This window comes from Neofelis nebulosa, chromosome 7, assembly GCF_028018385.1.
Source record: "Neofelis nebulosa isolate mNeoNeb1 chromosome 7, mNeoNeb1.pri, whole genome shotgun sequence".
NCBI lineage: Eukaryota > Metazoa > Chordata > Mammalia > Carnivora > Felidae > Neofelis > Neofelis nebulosa.
The window spans coordinates 99,662,825-99,687,306 of NC_080788.1; the positions used below are offsets into that span (position 1 = coordinate 99,662,825).

A 24,482-nucleotide genomic window follows, 5' to 3' on the forward strand; every position below is an offset into this window, starting at 1 on the left:
GAGGATTTTGTCCTGGAAATGCACATTCTTCTAACTAAATAATGTTTTGGGAGCTCTGATGCTCTGAGTGAGGAGAAATAAAGCAGAGGCATAGGAAAAAATGTCTCCAGTGGACAATATACTTCTCCCTATATGACCCTTTATCAACTATTTTCTATTATTGTTGAATTCTCAGTATCATAGGCAGATCTTTAAGACCTATTAAGACCCTTGGAGGAGGGGGGAGGTGTCTATGCCTGTTCATAGCATTTTCTGAAACAGTTAACAGATTTCACAAGTACTTTTGAAGACAGAAACCATATAAGAAAACCAGGGGTACAGATTGTAAAGAACTTATAGGTTATCTGCTCTAAGTCTCTAGTTTTGGAGACAAAAACAAAAACAAAACCACCCCCCTAAACCAAGAAGCCTCCCCACCCCCCTTCCCAAATACAACAACCACAAAGCAAAAACCCCTAAAGTCCAGAGAAGTTAAGGGACACATCCCAAGTCACACTGCCAGTTGTGGTAGGACATGATAGGGACCTAGGCAGGATCAATTCTTGGGGAATAATACCTTGGGAGTGACAAGGCCATTGTTTCTCTTTTGTGCCTTGGAAATGCACAAAAAGGTAAAGTCTATGCCACAGGCCATGGGCACATGCCAGTGGTCTCAGAGGTGGCCAGGCTTTGTGCAGATGAACCTAATATATCATTCTCCAAATCCTGCACCATACTGTGTGAGGGTGAATCTTTCTTCTCTAAATGGAGCAGTTTTGGGGACTGGGGTGGTTAGGGATTGAAAGGCAAAGACATCATCCTCCCCTTTGGGATTTCTGTCATGGGGAGTGGGTGAGCAGAGAGTTTCCTGTTGTTGTTCTTCTGAGATCAGATGAGGGTCCTTTTCCCTCACAAGGTTACAGCTTCTCTGGGGTGGAGGGGGGGGCGGCAGTTCAAGACATCAGGATTTAAGAGTGCAGTACTTACATTGGTCCAAAGTCACTATAAAATATCTTCAAAGAGATTCTGGACAGATGCATCTGGGGCTACTCTGGGGTCATATTCTATTTCTACCACTGAATATTCTTTGGATTATTTCCTTTAGTGTGCAGAAGGAGCTATCACATTAGAAGGGGGAGTATGATGCTAACAATCCAATGCGGGGGCGGGGGGATAGACATTTTAATGTTATGAATAACATCTTCTATGCCCTCTTTTAGAAAGCATTTTCTAAGATGTAATTTTAAGAATCTTAACCCTTTCATTATCATTACACAAGACAATCCTGAAAGGTGTTGAGGAAATGGCTCCTGTGGACATTCAGCTAAGAAAATGCTGGAGAGCATCCTCTAAAGACTGAATCTCTATCACTATTTACCTTCTCTCTAGTTTTCTCACAATTGAAATCTGGAGGGCTGAGAGCTTTTGTCAAGAAATGGCTCTGTGGTTTCAACCGCACAAGAGCTCCAAGACCCAGACCTCATTTGGTAGGATCTTTCAAGGACCTTGAAAAGGTGACTCTGACATTCCTTTTTTTCCCCCAAGCAGCGACCTGTCACTGCCAGCCAAGAGCATACTCTAGTACCAACAGAGGAGAAGGGCCTCTCTAGGGAAGCACTCACTCCGGGGAGGAAAGAGGGGGGAGCTAGTGGAAATGCAGAGACAGAAGAAAAGGACAGGACTTGAGTAGGAGCTTGGATATGACGTTGGAAAGGACAGCCTCTTCACACCTCCTTCTTAAAGGACGAATGTTATTTTTTTCACCAAAATTCTAACATGACTGTTTGAAAGTGTTAAAGTCCATTTCTGGCTGGGGTTTCTGGATGAATACATGAGACAGCTATGCAATGCTGTTGCATTTTGACAAGATGTTTCACACACTTAGCAAACAGATTTAGGATAGGGTTCCCTCTTTCCTCCCTTTTGGTTGAGCGCAAATAGCACTGTTCTAATGTCAGCACCAGAGTGCACTACACTGGGCATTGCAGGCCGAAGGCCCGGGTTTGACATATCACTTAACCTCTGGAAGGCTCAGTTTTCCCAAATGCAGTGTGAGATAATAATGCTAATACTTCCTCCTAGAGTGTGGTAGGATTCCAGTCCTTGGAATCTGTGAATACATTACCTTACTGTCAAAAAGAACTTCACAGATATCATTACGTTAGGGATTTTGAGATGGAGAGATTATCCAGATGGGCCCAAGATAATCACAGGGCTCCTTATAAAAGGGAAACAGGAGGTTCAGAGTCAGGAAGAGATTCAAAGATGCTACACTGCTAGCTTTGCAGATGGGGGAAGGGGCCAGGAGCCAAGGAATACAGGTGGCTTCTAGAAGCTGGAAAAGGAGAGAGAACAGATTGTCCTCTAGAACTACCTGAAGGAATGCATCTCTGCTGTGAAATCCACTTAGGATTCTGACTTCCAGAACTGTAAGGTCATAAATGTGTGCTGTTTTAAGCTACTAAGAGTGTAGCGATTTGTTAGAGCAGCAACAGGGAATTAATACACAGGGTAAATCTGGAATATTGCAGCAACAGAACAGAAGAAGGGTTTAGACATTACATTAGCAGTGGGCACGAAGGTGTAGTCTGGAATCTAAATAGCTGTCTTAGAGTGAACAGAAAAAAATTCCTAGTTTTTCCTCAGAAGCTTAGAATGAAACATAGAATGGATAGTTTTTATACAATTCCTCCACTGGATTTCAGTCTCCTAAAAATACTTGCTGGCTGTCGTGTTGCTGTCATTTTTCATGGACTCTTTTACTGGACAATGTAGAAATGAGGCAGTTTATTGCAATAGTTTTCTCAGTGTATTTTGTACTGTGATCCCATAAAGCCTTCTGAGAGACACCTAATGCTCATTATGAAGGGTTCCAGATAATGTACTTTTAAATGTTAGATGGAAATATTTTTAAAATTCATGTATGCTTTCTTCCTTAATCAGAACCCAAGCCACAGAATGCTCTCTTTTGACTCCCCCCTCCTCCGGGTCTGTTCTCAGTTTTCTGTTACCTTCCCTGATCACCAACCCTTCTTGTCTCTTCTAATGTGAAGATCCTAGTCTGCTGTGGTCTTCCCAGCTGGGTCAAGGGGCTCTCGGACTTGTGTGTAAAGTAAGAGTAAGCAAGAACTGAGGGAGACCAGGGGCCCTGCTGTAAAGACACAGGAGTGTCTATGCCTGAACTTTGTTGCCCACCCCCCAACCAACCTTTTTTTTTTTTTTTTTGCCAGTAAGAGGTCATTGTCACTTCTTGATTGTAAGATGACCATCTAGATTTCAGGGTGGTATCTTAGTTCTAGAAAGGTGAGATACCATAGTTTTCAGGCACTCTTGAGTCAGGTGCCATGGAGTTCAGGAGGGAGGAGGGGTGGAGCCTATAAACTCCAGGGCAGGGGCCATGTCTCATGCATCTTTGTGACCCTGGGCCCAGCACAGTGCCTGACAAAATTGAGGTGCTCAGTTAATGCTTTTGAATGAGTGAGGTTTCTTTATCATAGCCAGCTCAAGGCAGACTTTGAAGTTTTTGCCTTGCATACAGTTATTCCCTGTGTTTGGATTTCTGTCTCTCTACTCTCTGGGAAGTCTTCTCTCCTTTTTAGATTATATTCATTTTCCCTGCAATATGTTGTAACATATTCCATGTAGCTCTTAGATGTAAAACAATTGAGATATTATTTCCATGAAAATATAAATTTCAAAAGCCCTGTTTGAGAAACACTTACTTTTAGGGGGCTGCTTGTTCGTTGAAATTAAACTCCAAATAGAAGTAAGGTGATTTTAAAAAACGGAAAGGCGCATACATTTCTGGTGTAAAATCTATCTGGAAAGCAATTTAGAAACACAGATCAAGGGCCTTAAAAATGTTCCTACTCCTTGGTCCAATAATTCTAATTCTAAGAATTTGTCTAAGGAAGATAATCTCTTTACACAAAGATTTGTGTTGGAGAGTATATACTGAGTAAAGAGTGCCACCCTTCATGTTCTAATTTCCCCGAAGGACTCCCACCTATGCTCAGACTGTGTGAAGCAATTTGCTCGCAATTCTCTCCTCTGAGAGGTGGGCCAGAGAGAGACCCTCTCATTTCAGCCAGTTAATAGTTATTTGAGCCCCAGGAATGTTACCTTCGGTCTATTTCATTTTCTCTCCAGATTAAAGAAAAAGAAAAAGGTAAGTCTGTTTAGTTAGGTAAAGGGAAAATAGGGAAACATCAATAGGAGGTTTTCCTATTCTGTTCTCAGCCTTGCCTAGAAAATTTTTTTTTGTTTCAGGAGGAGTCTCCCACACAGAATAAGCCCCAGAACTCTAGTAGGAACAAGGCCCTATTACATAATGGCTACTCTTTTGCAGATGGTTTCAAAGACTGTGACACAGCCATGGTGGCTATTAAATGGGTTACTTTAAAAATATATACAACTGGGGTTGTGGTCCTTATTTTAAAATTTCATAAAGATTCTTAATTGCTTACAGTTATATTTCTTCTTCAGTCGGGGGGTAATTTGGTTTAGATCTGCAACTGGCTTTATTTGCATGGCTGTTTTAGGTATATTTCCAAGAACTCTGCTTTCAGGGAACTAACCACATTTGAATTCATCCAATAATGCATTTTCCTTTCCTTGTCTCTTTTAATAACACATTCTTTATCATTTCCATTGAATTACATTATTTTCATTGTTTTCCTGATGAATTCCCCCCCCCCCCCCCCGCCGCATACAAATTATGTCTTCCTACTAGTCCTTTTTCCTTCCTTCGCAGGGTTTATAATAACTTGTATGTACATAACTAGCCGTGTGTCTGTGTTTTTCAGGACCATCTCTCTTCCTAGACTGTAAGCTCATGAAAGCAGGGACGACATCTACTCAACCCTCTAAACTCACAGCGTAACAGACAGTGAACATTTACCAAACACTGCCCAATAAATACACAGAATTGCTGTCAGAAAAAATGGTCAGCATTTCTAACAATGTGGACATGTGATCTCCCCTGCATAATGTTACCTGTAAGTCAGCAGATGGTTTTATGACAGTTCGAACAGTATAAGTGATAAGTGATTTAAACCTCGGACTAAATGCATGTAAATACAAGTCAGACTTGCTATCACATATGAAATAATACCCTTCTGTAATACAGATTTTTGTTTTGAAACTTGGAAAGGGGTTAGCTCTTGCTACGAAGACCGCACAAGATTTGTTACAATAGAAAGCCAAAATGAACCACCACATCACCCCCAATAGCAGCAAAGAAAAAAAATGTTTTCCAAAGCAAACCTTTCCAGGAGCTGTAGGAAGTAAGATTAATAGAGGATAATATAAGTTCAGTTAATGTATTGATCTCTGTCAATGGCATTTTTCTCACTGATTTCTAAAAAAAAAAAACAATATATATATGTGTGTGTGTGTATATATACATATACATATATATGTATATGTATACACATGCACATATATATATATCTACATATGACTCTTTAATTCTCTAGGTTTTCTCTATCATTACAAGGTTGATCAAATCTTTTTTTTTTCTTTTTCATTGGCCATTCATGATATTTTTTTTCTTGCTTTCTAAACCTTGTCTCACCATTTGAATGGATTAGAATGAGGGAGAAACAAATAGAACAAACCAAAGTTATGGAGAAAGTATGTGTGTGAACTTTATTTCATCATGAGAAAATCACTTCTGGGCAGTAACAGAGAATACTGATATCTACAAGATGATAAGGTTTTCTTTGTATTTAGATACATACCTTATATTTGTACACAATATATAAAATTCATGGAGGAAATTAATTTCTACAGTACAGTTTCTTTGTTGGAAGAGGACTTGTTCCGTTAGTTTCTTTTAGAAAATGACCCCCAGTTCTGTGACGGGGATCGCAGTTCCAATCCTGGAATTTATTAGACACCATAATCTTATGAACATTAAGAGAAACTGAGAAACTACATCCTCCTGCAGGATGAAAAGAGAAACGTGAATGCTCAAGCTGCTATGCTAATAACTGATTTTAGCAGAAGAATATGATTCCCATGATGGATTATGAGTAGAAATAGGAGGTCTCATGACACATATTAGCAACATTGCTGCAAACTGGCTCCCTGCTCTGATGGCATGCACTTCACTCTTCAATCAAACCGCCTTGTATGCCTGGTACGCACGTGGGAAATGAGGCCATCATCAGGAAGGGCCTTCTGCCCTGCATCGAGGCAACTCTTGAGGGCTTTAGCATTTAGCATGGTGCTTTGGGAAAAGAGGCAACTGCTCTCAAGCGGATAGGTCATCCCAGAGAGAAGTTGCTAACGTGATCATTCGGGAGGCTGCCGCTGCCACATCCCCATAACCCGACGGGAATAGGTCACGCGGCCATTTTCCCTTCAGCGAATCCTTCTCTTCGAATACCGTCCCTCACAGACTTACCCCTGCTCCCCAGGCACGGTTTGTATGGCTAGGGACCTGCCAACCTTGCTGTGGGATTTGAAGTTGTGCTTGTTTTTAACCATGTGAACCATTTTAAGGGTGGCTGGCACATGCCAAGGTCTGTGGGACGTGGGAAAAAAACACCACCACAGTTCTTTTAGCTAACATCTTGAATTTGAACAAAATCAACACAATTATAGTTCTGCAGACGGAGGTCATGGGGGAATGCCGGTGGGGGGGTCACTTCTGTGATTAAAATGACACCCAGGGGGTCTGAAAATGCTTTGGCACCAACCACAAATACCTCTTCATAGGTTTAATTTCATGTGCTGTGATTGCTTTTAAAATGAAAATGTTAAAAGCCTCAGAGGTTATACCTGGTCATCAAATTCAAGCCCTTCTTCCGAGGGGAATGGCTTGCCTTTGATGGCCAAACTATTTACAGTACAGCCAAGAAGCGAGTGTTCGCTAGAGAGTGACCTTGTGTGGTGGCCCTAAGGTGGCCTGACCAAGCCTAGAGGGACGGGCAAAGGTGAAAATGGCGAGGTAATGCGGAGTTGCTGGTCACTTCCTGTTTGGTGCCCACAGGAAGCCTCAGTCCAGGCGCCGCCGGCCTCGGCTTTGGGTGAGATGGAAGCAGTCCGTGCTGGGGAAGCCAGGAGTGGCCAACAGGCCCTCTCTGAACAGCTCTAGCACCCACACCCACTGGAAACATGTTCAGTCACACAAATCCACAGCTGGAAAGAACCTCGGTCCCACCCTCAGAAACAAGCAAGCACTACAAAGCAATTTAGAATCATCTGGGCAAAACTGGCAAGTGATGTGTATCGTGGAGAATGGGAGCCTGCCCTAGAGCCTAGATACATTTGTGTCACACACCGGGGGGGACATTCAGGCCTTCATTTTTCAGCTTCTTCAACTGCAGCTTATTTAGAATGTTATCAAAGGAAGCCGACGCCCCAGGCCATTTGAACTGCTGCTGTGGACTCTTTGGTTTGATCACATCCACATACCATGGGCTCTCTAACGGCAGGAGAGGAACAGCGGCCTTGTGCCAGAATGCAGAGCAAGTCATGGAAACACTTGAGAATGTGGGCAGTGGTGGGGTTACCTCCGGGCTTGCCAGCCATTTTAGATGCCTCGAAGTTCTCGCTCTGAGGGATACTGCTGAAGGGCCTTACCCTCAGACGTTTGGAGGACCAGGGTCTTGCTGTACTGGCTGACTCCTGTTTTGTTGAAGGCCTTGATGCGAGCGTTGTATGTGCTGTTGAAGTGAAGACCGTCCACGGTGCACATCGTCTCCTTTCCAACATACACTTCCTGAGGGTCAACAAATAACAGGCCACCGTTTAACGCCATCTCCCGTGAGGGGTTGGGGAGGCACTGTCGCTCAGAGGTTAGGAGCAGGCATTTTAGTGTCAGCCTGATCTGGTTCAAATCCTGTGAGATCCTAAGCCATTTAATTGACCTCGTTTCGTCTCAGTTTCCTCATCTGTAAAACGGGGACAGTAATGCCCACTTTATGAGGTTGCTATATGAGCATATATGGAGGTCATGTGTGCAAATTGACACAGTGCCTTACATTTAGCATGGGCCTCACACCTTAATGAATGCCACTTACTAGTGGCTAGGGCTTAAAAAATTAAAACTGGGTGCTTTAGTTAGCATTATGCATACTATTATTAACTTGGCGTTTATAAATATGTTATACCTACCGAGCTCTTTATCCTTCCGTGAGATTTTTAAAAACTGGTTTGAAAACATGAGGGTGGTCTCTGCTATGTTTATAACTCCACTGGTAATTTCAGAAACTGTCACAAAGACTACCCTCAAAGTCACAGGAATATTGGTTTTATCGTGGTACAGAGGGAAGGGGGAGGAAACAGGGGCTGGAGGAAGAATGACATTTCAAAGGCTTAAAATAAATTGTAGCATAATGCATCTTTAGCATAGGTTAGGCATGTGCCTCCCTCTTTAGCTGTATGCTTTGCAACATTATGCTGATGTAATGAGTAAAAATAATTTGTATTCCAAGCACAGCCTTAAAATGACGACTGTCTGGTGGGATACTAACACGATTGGGGTTGGGGATCCTGGCATGCTGAGAATTGCATACGGGTTGTCTAATTGACTCTTAACAAAAATGCATAAGGTACATGTTAATATTATCCTCATTTTCCAAATGAGGGGGTCCCGAGGGCTCAACGAGGCGAGAAATGGGCAGTCACACAGCTAAATGGTGGAGTCCGGATATGGGTGCACGCAGTCTGACCCCAGAGCTTACAGCACTGCATCCGCTTTCTCTGAAGAAGCGTAGGGCAGTTTCTACTCAGAGACTCCATCATCCATCTTTAATGGTTCAAGGAGAACACAAGCCTCAGTTGAAGGGCAGGCAGGCTCTGCCGGGATGGTCTGGCTCTAGGAGACATGGGGAAGCTTGGCCTGAGACCCCATGGTGGGCTCTCTGAGGTGGTCAGTGGCCTTGGTTGACAAGTAGCAGGTTCTCTGCTTACCCGAAACTGACCACCGTTGCCGTCATCCAGCTCCAGAATGTAGCCTTCGGCAGGCACCGTGGACAGAGGTGGCTGTTTCCAGGACAGTGTGGCGCTGTTGTTGTGAGTGCAACACTCCTCCAGCTGCAGGATGGGGGTTGCTGGGACTGGAGAGGAAGCTAAACAGAAATTAGTGTGACCCTGGTTTCTGTTGAGCTGCAAACATTTCGGTGTCTCAGAATGTTAACATCCCCCTGATCAACACGTGGCTCCACTAAGTAGCTGGCCCAGGGACGACCTGAACTGGATCCCTTCCGGAGTCTCCAGGAGTGGGGATGGTTCCTGAGCTGCCGTGCTGCCTTCTCCCAAGCTGGTGGTGGGGCTTCCTACCTTAACTGGAGGGGAGACAACTGCTCTGTTCTCGCCCCCTTGAGGACTGAAGACATCATCCCCAAGGGACACGTTTTACATGGGGGATGGGTTTCCAGTCCAGACCGCTAAAGTCTATTTAACTCACAACATGGCTGAAAATTTTATCATAAAATTTATTCTGTGCCTTGACCCCCCAGTTTATAAACTTGGAACTGCCTTCTGAGCAGTAGCTCTGAAACCATTGTCCTTCTAAGGTTCTATCCTTTCTTTTTGTTTTTAAACCAGTGATTCTACTCAAGTCTTGTGTGCATTAAGTAGTTATAACACTGGCTTTTGAAAATTTGGTGCCAAGTGACACAAAAACAGTGATTTTTGCCATTTCGAAACTTCTGAGGAACTTGACCTCATTCTTTCAAGGTAGCTACGCTAGCTCAAGTTCACTCTTTCCGCGGGCGTAGAACCGCCAACTGTGAGCCTGGAGAGTAGTATGGGAGCAGAAGGGGCCTGGCAGGGGAGGGTCAAGGTGTCCTCGTGACTTTGTGAGAATCTGCCACAGTATTACTAGTCACAACATGCCCCTGTCCCCATTTTGAGCCGAGAGTCTTTTCTATTACTTAAAACTGCAGAGTGGTTGAGGCTTCAGACACAAAGACGTGGAAATGTTAGGTAACACATAATCCCAGTTCCTAATATATAAACTCAGTATATGTATTTGGAAACAATGTTTTTATGAACTGCTTCAAATATTTTTCAGCAACAAAACATTAATCTTTAAAGCACTTTAACAATAGGAGGGAACAGTTTGGACCACACCCAGGGACACTTAAGCGAACAAATGTTAATTGTACAGCACCTGGTATGCTGTACCAAGATTGGACTCTGTGTCACACATTGAGTTACATGCTCCCTGCCATCACCTCAACCAAAAAGATGGCTTATTTAATAGCAGTTTAAGAAGCAGGTTCTATGGTAGACAACCTAGAAAACACAGGCAGTGACCATAACACAAGAAATGGGAAGGTGAGGCAGGTCAATTATACGTAAGAAAAGACTGTGATACAATAAAACCATGCCTGAGTGACTAGGTCAAACATAATTAAACCAAAATTATGAGCAGTTAATGGAGGTGGTGAGTTTAGGAAGGGAAATCACGTTTCAGGTTTCAATGGCATGGAGTTCGGTTGGTCTTAGGAGAGACCAGTGGCTTCTGCAGCCTCGGAGGTCCCAGAACATCTGGAAATGGAGGAGAGGAAATGAATTCATTGCCTTGTTCAAGACATAGACTACAGGACTGGATGGGAAGGGGAGGAGAGAAAAGATGTAACTCCTCATGATCATCTACATATAAACAGGCATCACCTAACAGTTGTAATTGGAGGGCTAGCTTTAGGTTATCATGTATTAGGGAGCTACTTTGTCATTAAAAGGTTTTTGTTTATAAAAACAATAAATTTTAACATATTAACAGTGGAGTAGATTATAATAAGTTTGAGCAACCTGTTCTTCAAAGGGCTTCTAAAGACATGGAATGATTCTCCCCAGGGATATTTGCTGTCAGTTATCCTCATTAATCAGCGCCTACCATAAAATAATTCCTTGGACTTTCTTTATTTCCTTAGCTGCCTTATCAGTCTTCATTTTCCCTTTGTTCATGTTTCAGGCAGCTTACATTTCATCAATTTTCAAATCAAAGAGTAACATCACAAGATGGTTTCAACTTGAATCATGCAAATGCTTGCAATGTCTCTGATAAGAAACTCAGATTTCCTTGTATAGGCATAGGTATAATTAACAGATTAATTGAAACACATGGTGTCACGTGTAATTAAAACATGGGAACTTCATTTGTAATCCTCAGCGGATACACTTTAAAAGACCAGAAAGATAATAAAAAGTCTAACCAGTCACTAATCTTTAGATTTTAATAAATTTTAACAAGATTTAAACAAATAAGCACACAAAAGATCAAGCTGAGGATCAAATTTTAACCAGATTTAAACAAATAAGCACACAAAAGATCAAGCTGAGGAAGAGAAGGAGGGAGGGAGGGAGAGGGAGGAGAGAGAGAGAGGAAAATGAAGGACCACAGAAACATTTGCATGTCTAAATCTATTTCTCGATGTGCTTCAAATTATTTTTTCTGTTTCCTTATTTACTCCAAAGTGATGTTGCCTATAAAAGGCAAATGTGACAAAATTACAGCCTCATTAGTAAAGACTAAGGCTGACATTTTAGCAAAACAGATTTTATAGTGGGTGTTATATTACCCTATTTCACTTTATTAGGTATAAAACAAATGGTCTATAAGAATCCAAAGTATTTTCAAATTAACTTATTATTTGTGTTTTGGAAATGGATAGCATCACGGTTCCTGGGCTGAACTCTAAGAAAAGTTTTATTTTATTAAAACTGCGTCACTGGGCTGCTGTAGCCATCTCAATCTTAACACTTTCATGATCATTCTTGGATGTTTATGTTTTTCCTAAAGAACTAGTTTCCCTTGCCCTGATCAGAAGACTAGTGCTTAGCATTTTTGTTAACCATAAAACGAAGTCTCTGGCTAAAAATTCTCTTCTTAGTTACAAGGAACAGCTGTTCTTACTGACCTCCTTGAAGGGGACCTCCTTGAGCCTGGGCTCAAAATGAAATTCTGCAACAGTGTCTTCTTAAAGTTTTCAAATAGCCATTCTGGTTCAGATTATAGCTTACTTTTTTTTTTTTATAATCATTTTTTTTTTTCCAGATCCTTCAGATTGTGAACACTCACAACTAGGCAGAATTCCTCTGTGAAAGGTCATAGGACTGTGATGAGGACATGTGAGGACATATGGCCTCCCGCACTGGACATGAAAAATAATGGCAGGGGCTGCTTTTCGAGCACTTACTGAATGCCCGAAAGTGTGGTGAGAGGCTTTCCATGTAGTCACTCGTGTAATTTTCACAGCACCCCGACAGTAATGGGTACCATTATTATGTCTATTGTGTAGAAGAGGAAACTGAAACACAGAAAGTTTTCATGGCTCCTACCTAAGTGGGAAAGCCAGGATTTGAAGCCAAGCAGACTGGCTCCAGGGGCTTTATGTTTAAATTGCACTACACCGGTGTGTAGTAATAGTGTACTACAGGGAAGTCCCCAGCCTAATTCCAGGAGGAATGTCTCTTTTTGCTTCCTGTAACATCCATGAGAAAGTTCCCCAAGACTTGCTGGTATAATTAAGGAAATATTTCACCATACATAGCATAATGTATCATTGGTCAAATGTCTATGTTGTTCATCTGAAACTAATGTAACATTGTGTGTCAACTATACTTGAAAAAATTGCAGAAAGAAAGAAACAAAGAAGGAAAGAAAGGAAGGAAGGAAGGAAGGAAGGAAGGAAGGAAGGAAGGAAGGAAGAAAGAAAGGAAAGAAAGAAAGAAAGAAAGAAAGAAAGAAAGAAAGAAAGAAAGAAAGAAAGAAAAAAAGAAAGAAAGAAAGAAAGAAAAGGAAAATATTTCCCCATAAGAGCTACAGTGGTTGGGAATGCAAGTCTACTGAATCATCTTGTCTGAATGTCCTTGGTGGACTGTCACTCCTTTTTACGGTAGCTGAACTATACGAGTGGCATCTGAGTAAAATACAGACTTTAGAGGGACAACAAACCATTTCTGCAAAGCTCTCATTCGTACACTGTTAAAGAGAAATGTGAATGTAGGTTTTGAGGACAAGCATTTCAGGCCTCCAAACCATGAACAGATCACATGCATGAACAAATTACATGTGAGTCAGCATGTGTGCTCAACCCTATCCCCACCAAACAAACCTCTAGGTGCTCTTTTTCCATGATTTATAAGAGGGTCTGTTCACATCACACTGACCCTGCCCATGACCTTGGTGCATAATCAAGGCTTTTACATTCAACATGAGTTAATGAAGACAAATGTGTTCCTAGGTGAGAAGAGGCACTTAAGGGATTAGCAGCCATCGCTCTAAGTGCTAAAAAGGCTTGGAAAACATTAGGTCACTGTGTTATCCTGGTTCAGAATGAACATGCTGGCATTTCATTTTAGTACTGACTCATGAACCTTGGGATACCTTGTACACTTAAAACAATTCTGGGCTAATATTTTTCTGGAGATGTTTGAATAAAGAAGGTTCTGGCATTCTCCACTTAGATTTCTTTCTTTCTTTCTTTCTTTCTTTCTTTCTTTCTTTCTTTCTTTCTTTCTTTCTTTCTTTCTTTCTTTCTTTCTTTTAATGTTTATTTATTTTTGAGACAGAGAGAGACAGAGCATGAACGGGGGAGGGTCAGAGAGAGAGGGAGACACAGACTGTGGAGCAGGCTCCAGGCTCTGAGCTGTCAGCACAGAGCCCGATGCAGGGCTCGAACCCACAGACTGTGAGATCATGACCTGAGCTGAAGTCGGAAGCTCAACCAACTGAGTCACCCAGGAGCCCCTCCACTTAGATTTCAATTGCTTGAGGGCGATGTAGAATAAGAAAGAGCAGATCAGTTAAATCCTTGGCTACGAGAATAATTTTAGGCAGTGCATTCTTGCTGAATAGTTGCTGGCCTAACTAGAAACATTTAAAAACCAGCAACACACCTATCTTGGATATCAAGGGACAAAAAGGCATCTGAGATGAAATCTCAAAACCAGAGAGATGCTAACATTTTTAGTCAAGGAATAAACAGATATTTTTGTTGTCAGTTTGAGTCATAAGTTTAAATGCATATTTTAAGTAGCTTTGAAGATCTTTTAACTTTCTACTGTAATCCACTTAGTACTATTAGAAAACATATTAGTAAGTACACGTACTGTATCAATGGTCAGATTACTTTAGCACCATTCTCAATGCTATTTAAATTTTGGCCATTTGTGCATGGATTCTGGGGTACAGTTTCTTGAGATATTTTTACTGACAAGCTGTGAAAGTGCAGTTTATTAAACTGACCAAGAAGAGCCTAAGGGAAAAAAATGTCTAACACTACACTGGGCACAGTTGTGTATGTTGACAGATCTCAAAAAGGCCGGTAGGAGTAGTTTTAACTATAGCTAGCTAAGATCTGTTGCCTCATGACCTTTTGGCTTTTTCTTTCCATCAAAGACATCTGACAGGTAAAAATTATTTAGAGTCTATAGAGGACTTGGCTCTCACTGAATTAATTAACTTAATGAGCACAAAGCAAAGCATATAAATGAGCTCTGTAGAAGGACACTAATCAGAAGTAAATTAAATTAATAGGAAGTGTTAAAAAGAAAAGGAAAATGGAATAATCCAGTCTCATGCCAAATGGCCTGTTATATGAACTTCAGAAATAACTGTTTGGGATAATTTTGCATTCCAGGTGAATTTTTGCTGTGATTGTGTTCTGCGTTTTGGTCTTTACAGTGCTTGGTATTCTCTGCCGTGTGTACAGACTTTAGTGGAGCGTGCACACAGCCACGTTCACGCATATTTCTGTAGGCAGCTTTACATGGCTGAGTGACGTTGCTTTAGGAATGTGGTCTGTGACACACACCACACGAATCTGCAGTTCCCATACCAGATGAAGGGCCTGTTCACTCCAACACAATTGTTCCCATCCTGCCAACTGGCCTGGACTCCACTCTGGGCAGATGGGCGTGATTCAGAAGGACAGCAAATGGGGGAGGAGAGGGCTCAGTCAGGCAATGAAAGCATTTGAAAGCCCTGAGGCTTTTACCCTCTACCTGTTCCATCACCAAGGCTAATTGGGTTGGTTCATTTTTTTTTTCCGCTTCCACCAAAAGCCCTTCCCTTGCCCTTTGGGACATATTTTCTCCCCTGAGCTGTTTTGTGACATAACTTTTAATGATTTTACCTTATTGGGAGAACTGGGTACAGAGAGAGGCTGATTGAGGGGGATTTACCCGGGACTCCCTATATTACTCCGATGGCTGTATTTCACAGGTCACCATGTGGGTGTGAAAGAAAAAAAATTTAAACAGTAAGAAAGACTCGCTGTAACAAAAAATTAAATTTCTGAAATTTAAGAGAGCAATTCAGTTATTCCTTGAAGAAGCCAGTTCATTACACAATAACATTATAACACAAACTGGAAGTTGTGTTATAATGAGGACAAGTGAGGTTCCGGAACCTCACTCCCTAGTTTTGAATCTCTGCCCTGTCACTCCCAGCTGTGTGAATTCAGGCAAGTTATCCAGTCTTCCTGTGCCTCAGTTTCCTCAGCTACATACTAGGGCTGTGAGAATAAACTGAGTTAATTCACGTGAAGCACTTATTTGGTTTGGTAAGCAGTTGGCAAAGGCTAAACATTTTTATTACTGCACCAAAGTGCTTTTATTTACAATCTTTATAGTACTTCCTCCAAAAATTAATGAAGGCACCATCCCAAAGCCATACATATTAAACAAAAAGTGAGAAAACTGAAAATAAAAGAGCAAAAATCTATTAAAGGGATGAGAGAGGTACTTGTACAAGGTACAGGGGTGAGTTTAGCTGCATGATGGGAGCCACAAGCATATAGCCTTAAAACTTGCTGGGTTAGACGGTTTTCTGTCTAATAAAAGGAAGTATGTAGATTTTTCTTAAAAAAATGAAAATTTTTAAGTGCTGGATTCTAAGTCCTTTATTATGTGGATGCTTAAATTAGGAAAAGCAGAGAGCAAATACATTTCTTCAGTTTTAAAAAATATTAGAAAACGACAAAATTACAGAGATGAAGAACAGAAGAATCCAGGGATTGGAGGTGACAGAGGGGAGGGGCATGGGTATGACTGTATGGTGATAATGGGGTAGCATGAGATCTTTGTGGTGATACAGTGGTTCTGTATCTTGACTGCAGTGGTGGTTATATGAATCTTCACATGTGACAAAATGGCACAGTCATACATATACACTGTACCAATATTAACTTCCTGGTTTTGATATGCTAGTTATGCAAGATGGAACCATTGGTGGAAAGGGGGCTAAGGGTATACTGGACCTCTCCTTACTAGTTTTGCATATTCTTGTGAATGTATAAATAGTGCAAAATGAAAGTTAAAAAGAAGTCAGAATATTGTCCAAATGGATATTACCTACACAGCCATAAAAATATTGTTGCATGGTTGGCTTTTTATTTTTCTTTGTAAGAGTAATTTTAGGTACTTGCATTTCCCCTCAGCCACCCAAAAAAATCTCAGAGAGATCTTGCATATCCCTCTATCACATAAGCCAGCAAGTTTAAAAAGTTAAAACTTGTCTCAAATTTTCATTTTCCTTCGGTAACCAGGCTTGCATTTTCCTGATCAGTTTTGGCAAGCCAACTGGGATCCTCTCAAAGTCCCACTGATTTCATGCTCAGCCATTTGCTCACTACCTATCCACGTGGAGGCAGTCACTTCAATTCTCAACTGCCTTGATTCAGTAACTGGGTTACTTTCTGTAACAAGATTTTATTTATGTACAGTGATGCTGTCTCTATCTCCTTATCTTTTTAACGTCAGCGATCCCCTGATATTAGGCTTGTGAAATTTCTAAGACTCTCAAAGAGGCAAGCATTGAGTTTATCTGAATTTATCTGACTTTCTGAGAGTTAGGTCCCACTGCTACAACCATATATTTCCTTTATGTGATAAGATAGGAGCCACTCTAGATTTCTGTACCATTAACCAGAAGTGTGTGTGTTTACTTCCTCACCCCTTAGGTGATTCATAAACCTGGCAGCTGCCTTTTTTTTTTTTTTTTTTTTTTTTTGCAGCAATCTGGCACAAAGCCTTGATCCTGCTTCAAGCACCAGTATCCACCCGGGATGTTGCTCTGTTTAGGGAGATGCAGGCACATACCTTTCATCTGCACGAAGTCGAGTTGGTGAATGGATTGCAGCAGAGGGCTGTTGTCCAGACTCAGGTCGAAGTCCGTGGTCATCCTGGGAGTGAGCGTGCCTTTCCCCCACTGATCCTCAGTCAGGTGGACTCTCCTTATGAGGGCGTCAGAAATCTAATCACATCAAAGACCACAGCCTAAGAAATATAACACCACACTGGACACAGAACGCTGCTCCTCCACTCTCTGGGAGCTTTACCAAACCACTTTGGGACTCATACCCTTCCTGTCTCCGTGTAGGCAGTGAGGAGTCTCTTCTGATAAGAGTGACCCATGCAAATCTGGGTCCTTCTGTGAGTCAGAGGGGGCCACTAGAAATAATTGGCAGCTGTTAATTGCTCTAATAGACAACCCTGGATATATGCTCATGCTATTTATAACTGATCATAATATGTTGGTGATCAATTAATCCTACTAGCACCAACAACCCTAAGTTTCTAAGAGGAGGTGTGGGTTTCCTGTCAAAACTTGGAAATGAGGGTTTTTTTTAAGTTTATTTATTTATTTTGAGAAATAAGAAATAATTATTTTGAGAAAGTGGGGAAGGGGGAGAGAGAGAGAGAGAGAGAGAGAGAATCCCAAGCAGGCCCTGCAACACCAGCACAGAGCCCAATGTGGGGCTCAAACCCACAAACTCAAGCCGAAGTCTCAACCGACTGAACCACCCAGGTGCTCCAGAAATGAGTTTTATAAAATAGTAGAGAGGCTGCATATGGTAATCTGTAAAGTGGAATTTCTTACACTTTAAAGCAGATCATCTGACTGTATCACTTTATTCTTTGATAGAGACCTCTTCCACTTCTTGTATTTAATCTCCCTCTGTCATTCTTGGCCAGTTTGACAGAATGTGAGTCGGAAGGATAATCTATGTATTCCTTAATAAAAGGTCCCTTAATCATTACGATCAAAACTTAAGTAAAATTCAGCTGACATCAGCACATCTCATTAAAACAATACTGAAGAAATCATGAGAAATCTAAGCAATGAAAAACCTTCACTTTATTTAGGAAATCACTGAATAACTGGCCAGTAGGAACTGTCAAGAAGGTAGAAGCCTTGCATATTTAGACATTTCTAGCTGACCAAATTGTCCAAGGAATTAGTGGAAAGGGACTCAATTCTTAGGCAAGTCAGTAGCTCTGCTTTGGGGGGAACTTAAAGGGAATTACATTTTCAAGATTAAACATGAGCAAAAACAATTTTAAAAAGCCCACGCGCTGCTCAATCTTGTAGCACATGGGGGCCAAGGCTTCCAACAAGTCAATGGAGTTTTGCCGGCACCCATATACGCATGGCAGTCTGAAGGTGGGTTTCATTGTGGAGGGGATCCTTGCTCTCCAAGGGCTGTTAGGAGTCCACCCTGGCATCGGAGACTCAGTCTCATGGGACATTGAGAATCTGAAGTAGAAACTAGCTGGCACTCACCTGTAAAAAGCCACTGGGATCATTTTCCTTAATGACCTCCAAGCAGTACTCCATGAGACCTGTGGTCTGGCGCAATTTCACTGTGCAGTGAGAGATCTGATCTCGAACCACCTAGGGTTGATGAGAGAACAGAGTGGTCCAAAATGGCAGAGGGTAAAAAAGAAGCAAACTGGGACGTTAGAAAGCTTCTTCAAACCATATTCCAAGAGCATCATGGAATGGAATAAATGTATGAGAATATTTTGTGGCAGTGTCTGCTGTGGACAATGGCTCCAGAAGACAGATTGTATAAATGCTTTTATTACAGGGACTGGTAACAACAGGACCCATCAGAAAGGCATGCAGATGGTGGAAGCCCAGGAAGCTGGTTACTCTGGTGCCCGAAGGGACGTCTTCCTAATCCCCCCTTCTTTCCGTCTCCTGGGAAGCTGATACTGTGAGCTGTTCTAAGTGGGAGGTCGCTGGGAGTCTACAGAGGAGCTGCGTAACCCGAGGTGTGGCTGCAGCTTCTGTTCTGGGAACAGTCACCCACCTGCTCCCACCCTGTGCCTGTCTCTTCTAAAGAGCAGATGTCACCATCCGAACCAGTTCCTTCTCATTCTGATTCTTTTTCCTGAGGGGGTGGTGGGGTGAGGTTAAAGGTGAAACTTGCTGAAAGACAATGAGCTAATAACCACAAGTAAGCCAGAGAAAGACGGATGCAGAATTAAGTTTTGAGAATAACCTACTTAGAAGCAATCACTGCCTCATTTGGGAAAGCAGTTTTAAAGGCTCTCTATTTACCATGCTGTGAGTCTGGTTTAACCTAGAAAGGCCTCTCTCTGAACATGCAGTTTCTGCCTCTGGGAAGTTGTCTTTGCCCAGTGTCAAACACATGACAGTCCTTGAAAAGTTTCTTTCTTCAAAGATGTTCATTTTCTGTGTCCTCTGCTCAGTGACCCAAATCCTGAAGTGGTTTCTGAAGCTAGAGTTGAACAAGAGTTTTCTAGGAACCTCAATTGCTTACATCCTCGATATTTATACTACTTTGCAAAAGCCTCAGAAATATCCAGCCTTCTGGATTTTTACAAATAATAACTAAAAGGAGTTTTAATATTAATTATTGAAAACCTTTTTCTTTGTTCCTTCTTTTTAGTTTTGATTATACACCTTCCATTAAAGGATGTTTCATTTACTTTCAAAAGCAATTGGAAACTAGACCAAAAGGCAATCATCTCATCACTCTACTGAAGATTTTTAAAGGATTTTGATATTTCCTTTCAGGTTTTATCCTTGAGCTAGATATATGTATAGTTGCAATCGTAATATGTGACAATTTTACCTCCTTCCCACTTAACACTATACCATAGTCATTTTACATGTTGCCACCATCAATAAATGTTACTGGCTACATAAATATCCCACTGAGTGGGTTATCATAATTTATTTAATCATTCCTGTTCCTCTATTTTTGGACATTTAAATTCCTCCTAATTTTTAAAAAGTTCATTTATTTATTTTGAGATTGAGAGAGAGAGCACACGCAGGCATGCACGTGCGAGCAGGGGAAGGGCAGAGAGAGATGAAGAGAGAGAGAGAGAATCCCAAGCAGGCTCTGGGCTGTTGGTGCAGAGCCCATGCAGGGCACAGTCCCACCAACCGTGAGATCTTGACCTGAGCTGAAATCAAGAGTTGGACGTTCAACCAACTGAGCCACCCACGTGTCCCTAAATTCCTAATTTTTTGACAATTCATCCATTTATTATTGCTGGTCTTTGTTTCTAATTTTTTTGTGTGTGATGAAACATATATAACATAAAATTTACCATTTTATTTATTTTTAATTGGATAATTATATGGCATTCATATTGTACTCAATACATTCATATTGTTGTGCAACTATCATCACCGTCTATCTCCAGAACTTTTTTATTTTTCCAAACTAAAATTTTGTACTCATTAAACAATAACTCTCCATTCTCCCCTCCCCCCTGGCCCCTGGAAACCACCATTCTACTTTCTGTGCCTATGGATTTGACTACTCTAGGACTCTCAGATAATATAATATCATACAATATTTGTTCTTCTATGACTGGCTTGTTTCACTTAGCATGATGTCTTCAAGGTTTCCCCATGTTGTAGCTGGTGTCAAAATTTCCTTCTTTGTAAGACTGAATAATATTCCATTGCAGGTTTACACCACATTTTGTTTATCCATTCATCTGTTGATGGACATTGGGGTTGCTTCCACCTTTTGGCTATTGTAAATAAAGCTGTTATGAATATGGCTGTGTAAGTATCTGTGGAAGTCCCCGTTTCACTGCTTTTGGGTAGATAGCCTGAAGTGAAATTTCTGGATCACATGATAATTCTATTTTTGGTTTTGTTGTTGTTATTGTCTTCTGATGCACAAAATTTATACATTTTTGTCTACCTTTTCCTTTGTTGCCTGTGCCTCTGGTGCAATACCCAAGAAATCATTGCCAAATCCAGCATTGTGAAGCATTTGCCCCGTGTTTCCACTTAAGAGTTTTATAGTTTTACTTCTTACATTTAAGTCTTTGATCCAATTTGAGTTAATTTTTGTATACGGTGTTAGGTAATGGCCCGACTTCATTCTTTTGCATGTGGATAGCCAATTTTCCCAGTGTCATTTGTTGTAAATCTGCCCTTTCCCCATTGAATGGTCTTGGAACCCTTGTCAAAAATCATTTTACCATATATGTGTAGGTTTATTTCTGGGCTCTTTATTCAATTCCAGTGGCCTATATGTTTGTTTCCATGCCATACTACACTGTTTGGAATTTTGTAGCTTTGCTGTAAGTTACGTAAACAGGAAGTGTGAGAACTCCAAGTTTTTCCTTTTACACGATTGTTTTGGCTCTATGGAATCTCCTAATTTTTTGACAGATGATTTGTTATCACTTTTTAAATTTTAGTAAAAGAAAAACAAAAAATAAAATGTAGGATTTAAAAATCTCCTTATCAGAATTGGCGAAAGAAACCAACTTTGATGTGAAGACTGATTTTGACAGGTAGAAGGGAGATCAAATTTAAAATTCACTGGTTGACTTATTTTCTTCTGGCATCTAGTATTCTGCTCAAGGGATGGAAATTATTTTATTTTATTTTTTAAACGGAAAGTTTAACCTTTTTAACAGAAGGTTAAATTTCTACTCCTTAGTGGGGAGAAAACCTCACGCATAAGTGAAACAAAAAATGCAGGACAGGTGACCTAAAGCTAATCTGCTACTTCTCTCTGCTATAATAGGCTTAACTAAATTGTTCTCAGAAAATGGTGTTATATTTTGGTAGCCAGTGCATCAACGGCTCTAGCTAGCAGAAACCTCAGCAGTCATCATTCACTAACCAAATGGCATCTGTCCTAGGACTGTGCAGAAGTGACTGGTGCTCCAGTCTGAATAACAAGCACGGATTAGGTCTGGGCATTGTAACCCAAAGCGAGTTAGCTTTTGAAGCAAAATAGACTTGAATTGTTGTATTTACTTTCCAGAGCATTCAGATCAATGATAATTTTATGACTGAAAAGCTGAAATAAATACATTAATCAGGCCTCATAAAATTCTATGTTTGCTTCTACAAATTTCTTCTCAAGTAAGATTTATTTGATGCCAAAGGAGCTGAGCGTTGGGTCTCTCTGACTACTCTTAGGAAACTTCATTGTTGCAGTGCCAAAGAGTTGGTGAGTTTCAGTGGGGGTTTGCCATTGCCATTTGCCATTTGCTCCTGTCTTCCATGGTTCAAGCTTCTTGGAAGGACTCACTATTCCTGAGCTCCTGGCTCTCAACTCCCACTGTTGCAACAATGGATTTGGGTCCATCATTTTACCTGTTAATCAACCACTTCACAATGGTCACAGTAGCCAGTGATAAAAATCACTGCTTGGGGCACCTGGGTGGCTCAGTCAGTTAAGCATCCAACTTTGGCTCAGGTCATGATCTCATCGCTTGTGGCTGCGTTGGGCTCTGGGCTGACAGCTCAGAGCCTGGAGCCTGCTTCGTTCGGATTCTGTGTCTCCCTCTCTCTCTGCCCCTTTCCTGCTTGCATCCTCTCTCTCTCTCTCTTAAAAATAAACATAAAAAAATTATTTAAAAATTCACTACTCAAAATTAAACTTCAGGTTTCCCAGAGGCGGTACTTTTGGATGTGTTGTAATAGACGTCTAGTTTTTGAATTAATTTGGCAAGATTTTCCATCTTATGGAAATTAGCCAAATAGTTAGATCTTTTAAGAGTATAAATATTTTTTCTTCAATTGCGTGTCTTTATCAGCTCTCTTGTTACCTTCTTCACTCTGTGTTATTTCTACTATTTACCATTATTATTTATTTTACATTATATTTTTGTATGGAAAACAATCCCTAGGAAGTGAGGCCGTGTCACTTTTTCTTTGGGTTCCACATTTCTGTGCAGTTGCTTGGATGCTCCGGAGAAACCGTTGGCAACGTGTTTGCTGCTGGCCGGAGTTAAGAGTTCCTTTTCTCAGGAAGGAAATGTGCAAGTGACAGGAATGACACAAATAGGGACTGGGAAACAATCTTCCTGCTTTCATCTGCAGTAAAGCCTAAACTAGCTCTGGGACAATGAGTAATCTTTAGTTCATGGTTTCAGAGAAGGCTTTCACCATTTTATTAGCAGTCCCCATCTGTTCGGGATGGCAAGTCTTATTGCTTGCTTGAACAGCTTTACTTTGCTAAGTGGCAAATTTATGAAGGTCATTCCTTGGGTCAAGATATGTCACTGACACTTTGGAAAGGGGGAATTGAGCATTCCCTCTGAATGCTTGAACTTTTTTGGTAGCATAGAGCAATCCACAAAAGCTTATACAGTATATAAGTGTAAGATTTTGTTCTATCTACAACTACATTTTTCCATCCCATCTCTAGTAGACCAATCTCCTCCCTCCACTCAGCTCAGGTAACACAACCAGCAGCAAGAACTGAAGCCAATTAGGGTGAATTTCCTTATTTTATCCAATTTGACCTCGATACCCTTTCTCTACCTCTGTTCACCTCTCCCATCTTGCATACGGCTCTTTAAAATTCTTTTTCTTTCTTTCTTTCTTTCTTTCTTTCTTTCTTTCTTTCTTTCTTTCTTTCTTTCTTTCTTGTTCTTTCTTTCTTATTTTTAATAAATACTTTCGCTCATAGTATTTTTGTTCGTCCTGGAGTCTGGAGAGATACCACTAATGAATTTTTAGTCTAAGTCAACACTAACATTCTCTCTCCTATTTTAAGAAATTTGTTCTTAAATATATCCCTTCCCATCACAGTTTAAAACAGTTTCCCCCAAGTATAAAGTAACCTCTTTTTTTTTAATGTAAGGTACAAGTACTTTCAAGATGCAAGCTTGAAAAATGTATTCTTCACAGGTCCTTTTGGTCAGTGGAGGAAATTTCTATATGCACCATCATTCCTGAAGCAAGATGACTAACTAATGCCTGGAATTGACTCATTTGTGAGTTACAGGTGAAGTGCTTTGGCCACGAGGTTCAGCTAATAAAATAATGAATTCTCTTTTTCTCCCCCTAGGGTAGAATTTTATCTTCTATATTATCACTATATTCAGTGACACTTAGAGGCATTTAAATTAAGGGGGAGCTTTTTAAATTTCTCACATGCCACCATTCTCCCACATGGTTAGAGGCAAATATTTCCCCTTTCTCTTGGTACCACTCTTCTGTACGAGTGTTATTAATTACCCACATTGGCAACTAATCATTTCAAAGACAGGTTCTTGAGGCTTTGAGTTTTTCATCAAGAAAAGGATCAGTTAGCCCTATCAAATGAGTAAGACATGTACCTCTTTTGAGAAACGCTTGAGATTTTAACAGCAAGACTGAACTTTCCATTCCAGAAATGTAAATGTCACCAATAGCCTCATCAATAAACGTTGGGTGGAATATGCAAAGAAAGCATGCTCTTAGTGTGTAGAATACTACATCCTTGTACAGAGAAGTTAGTGAGGAAACACAA

The 24,482-nt window shown here is 40.9% G+C and overlaps 1 protein-coding gene across 9 annotated transcripts in view; it reads right to left on the bottom strand.

The window, feature by feature from the left end:
* Positions 1–24,482, bottom strand: part of TRIM9 (tripartite motif containing 9) — a 111,072-nt gene that overhangs the window by 16,126 nt on the left and 70,464 nt on the right. For 7 of the 9 annotated variants that reach the window (XM_058739036.1, XM_058739033.1, XM_058739031.1 and 4 more), the window contains exons 4-7: positions 18,509–18,619; positions 17,044–17,197; positions 8,902–9,059; positions 7,570–7,708 (exon numbers count right to left, since the gene is read on the bottom strand). In XM_058739036.1, coding sequence (XP_058595019.1) covers positions 7,570–7,708; positions 8,902–9,059; positions 17,044–17,197; positions 18,509–18,619 — 562 coding nt within the window. The remainder of the gene's footprint in view (positions 1–7,569; positions 7,709–8,901; positions 9,060–17,043; positions 17,198–18,508; positions 18,620–24,482) is intronic. The other 2 variants (XM_058739035.1, XM_058739028.1) reach the window with 1 other exon arrangement.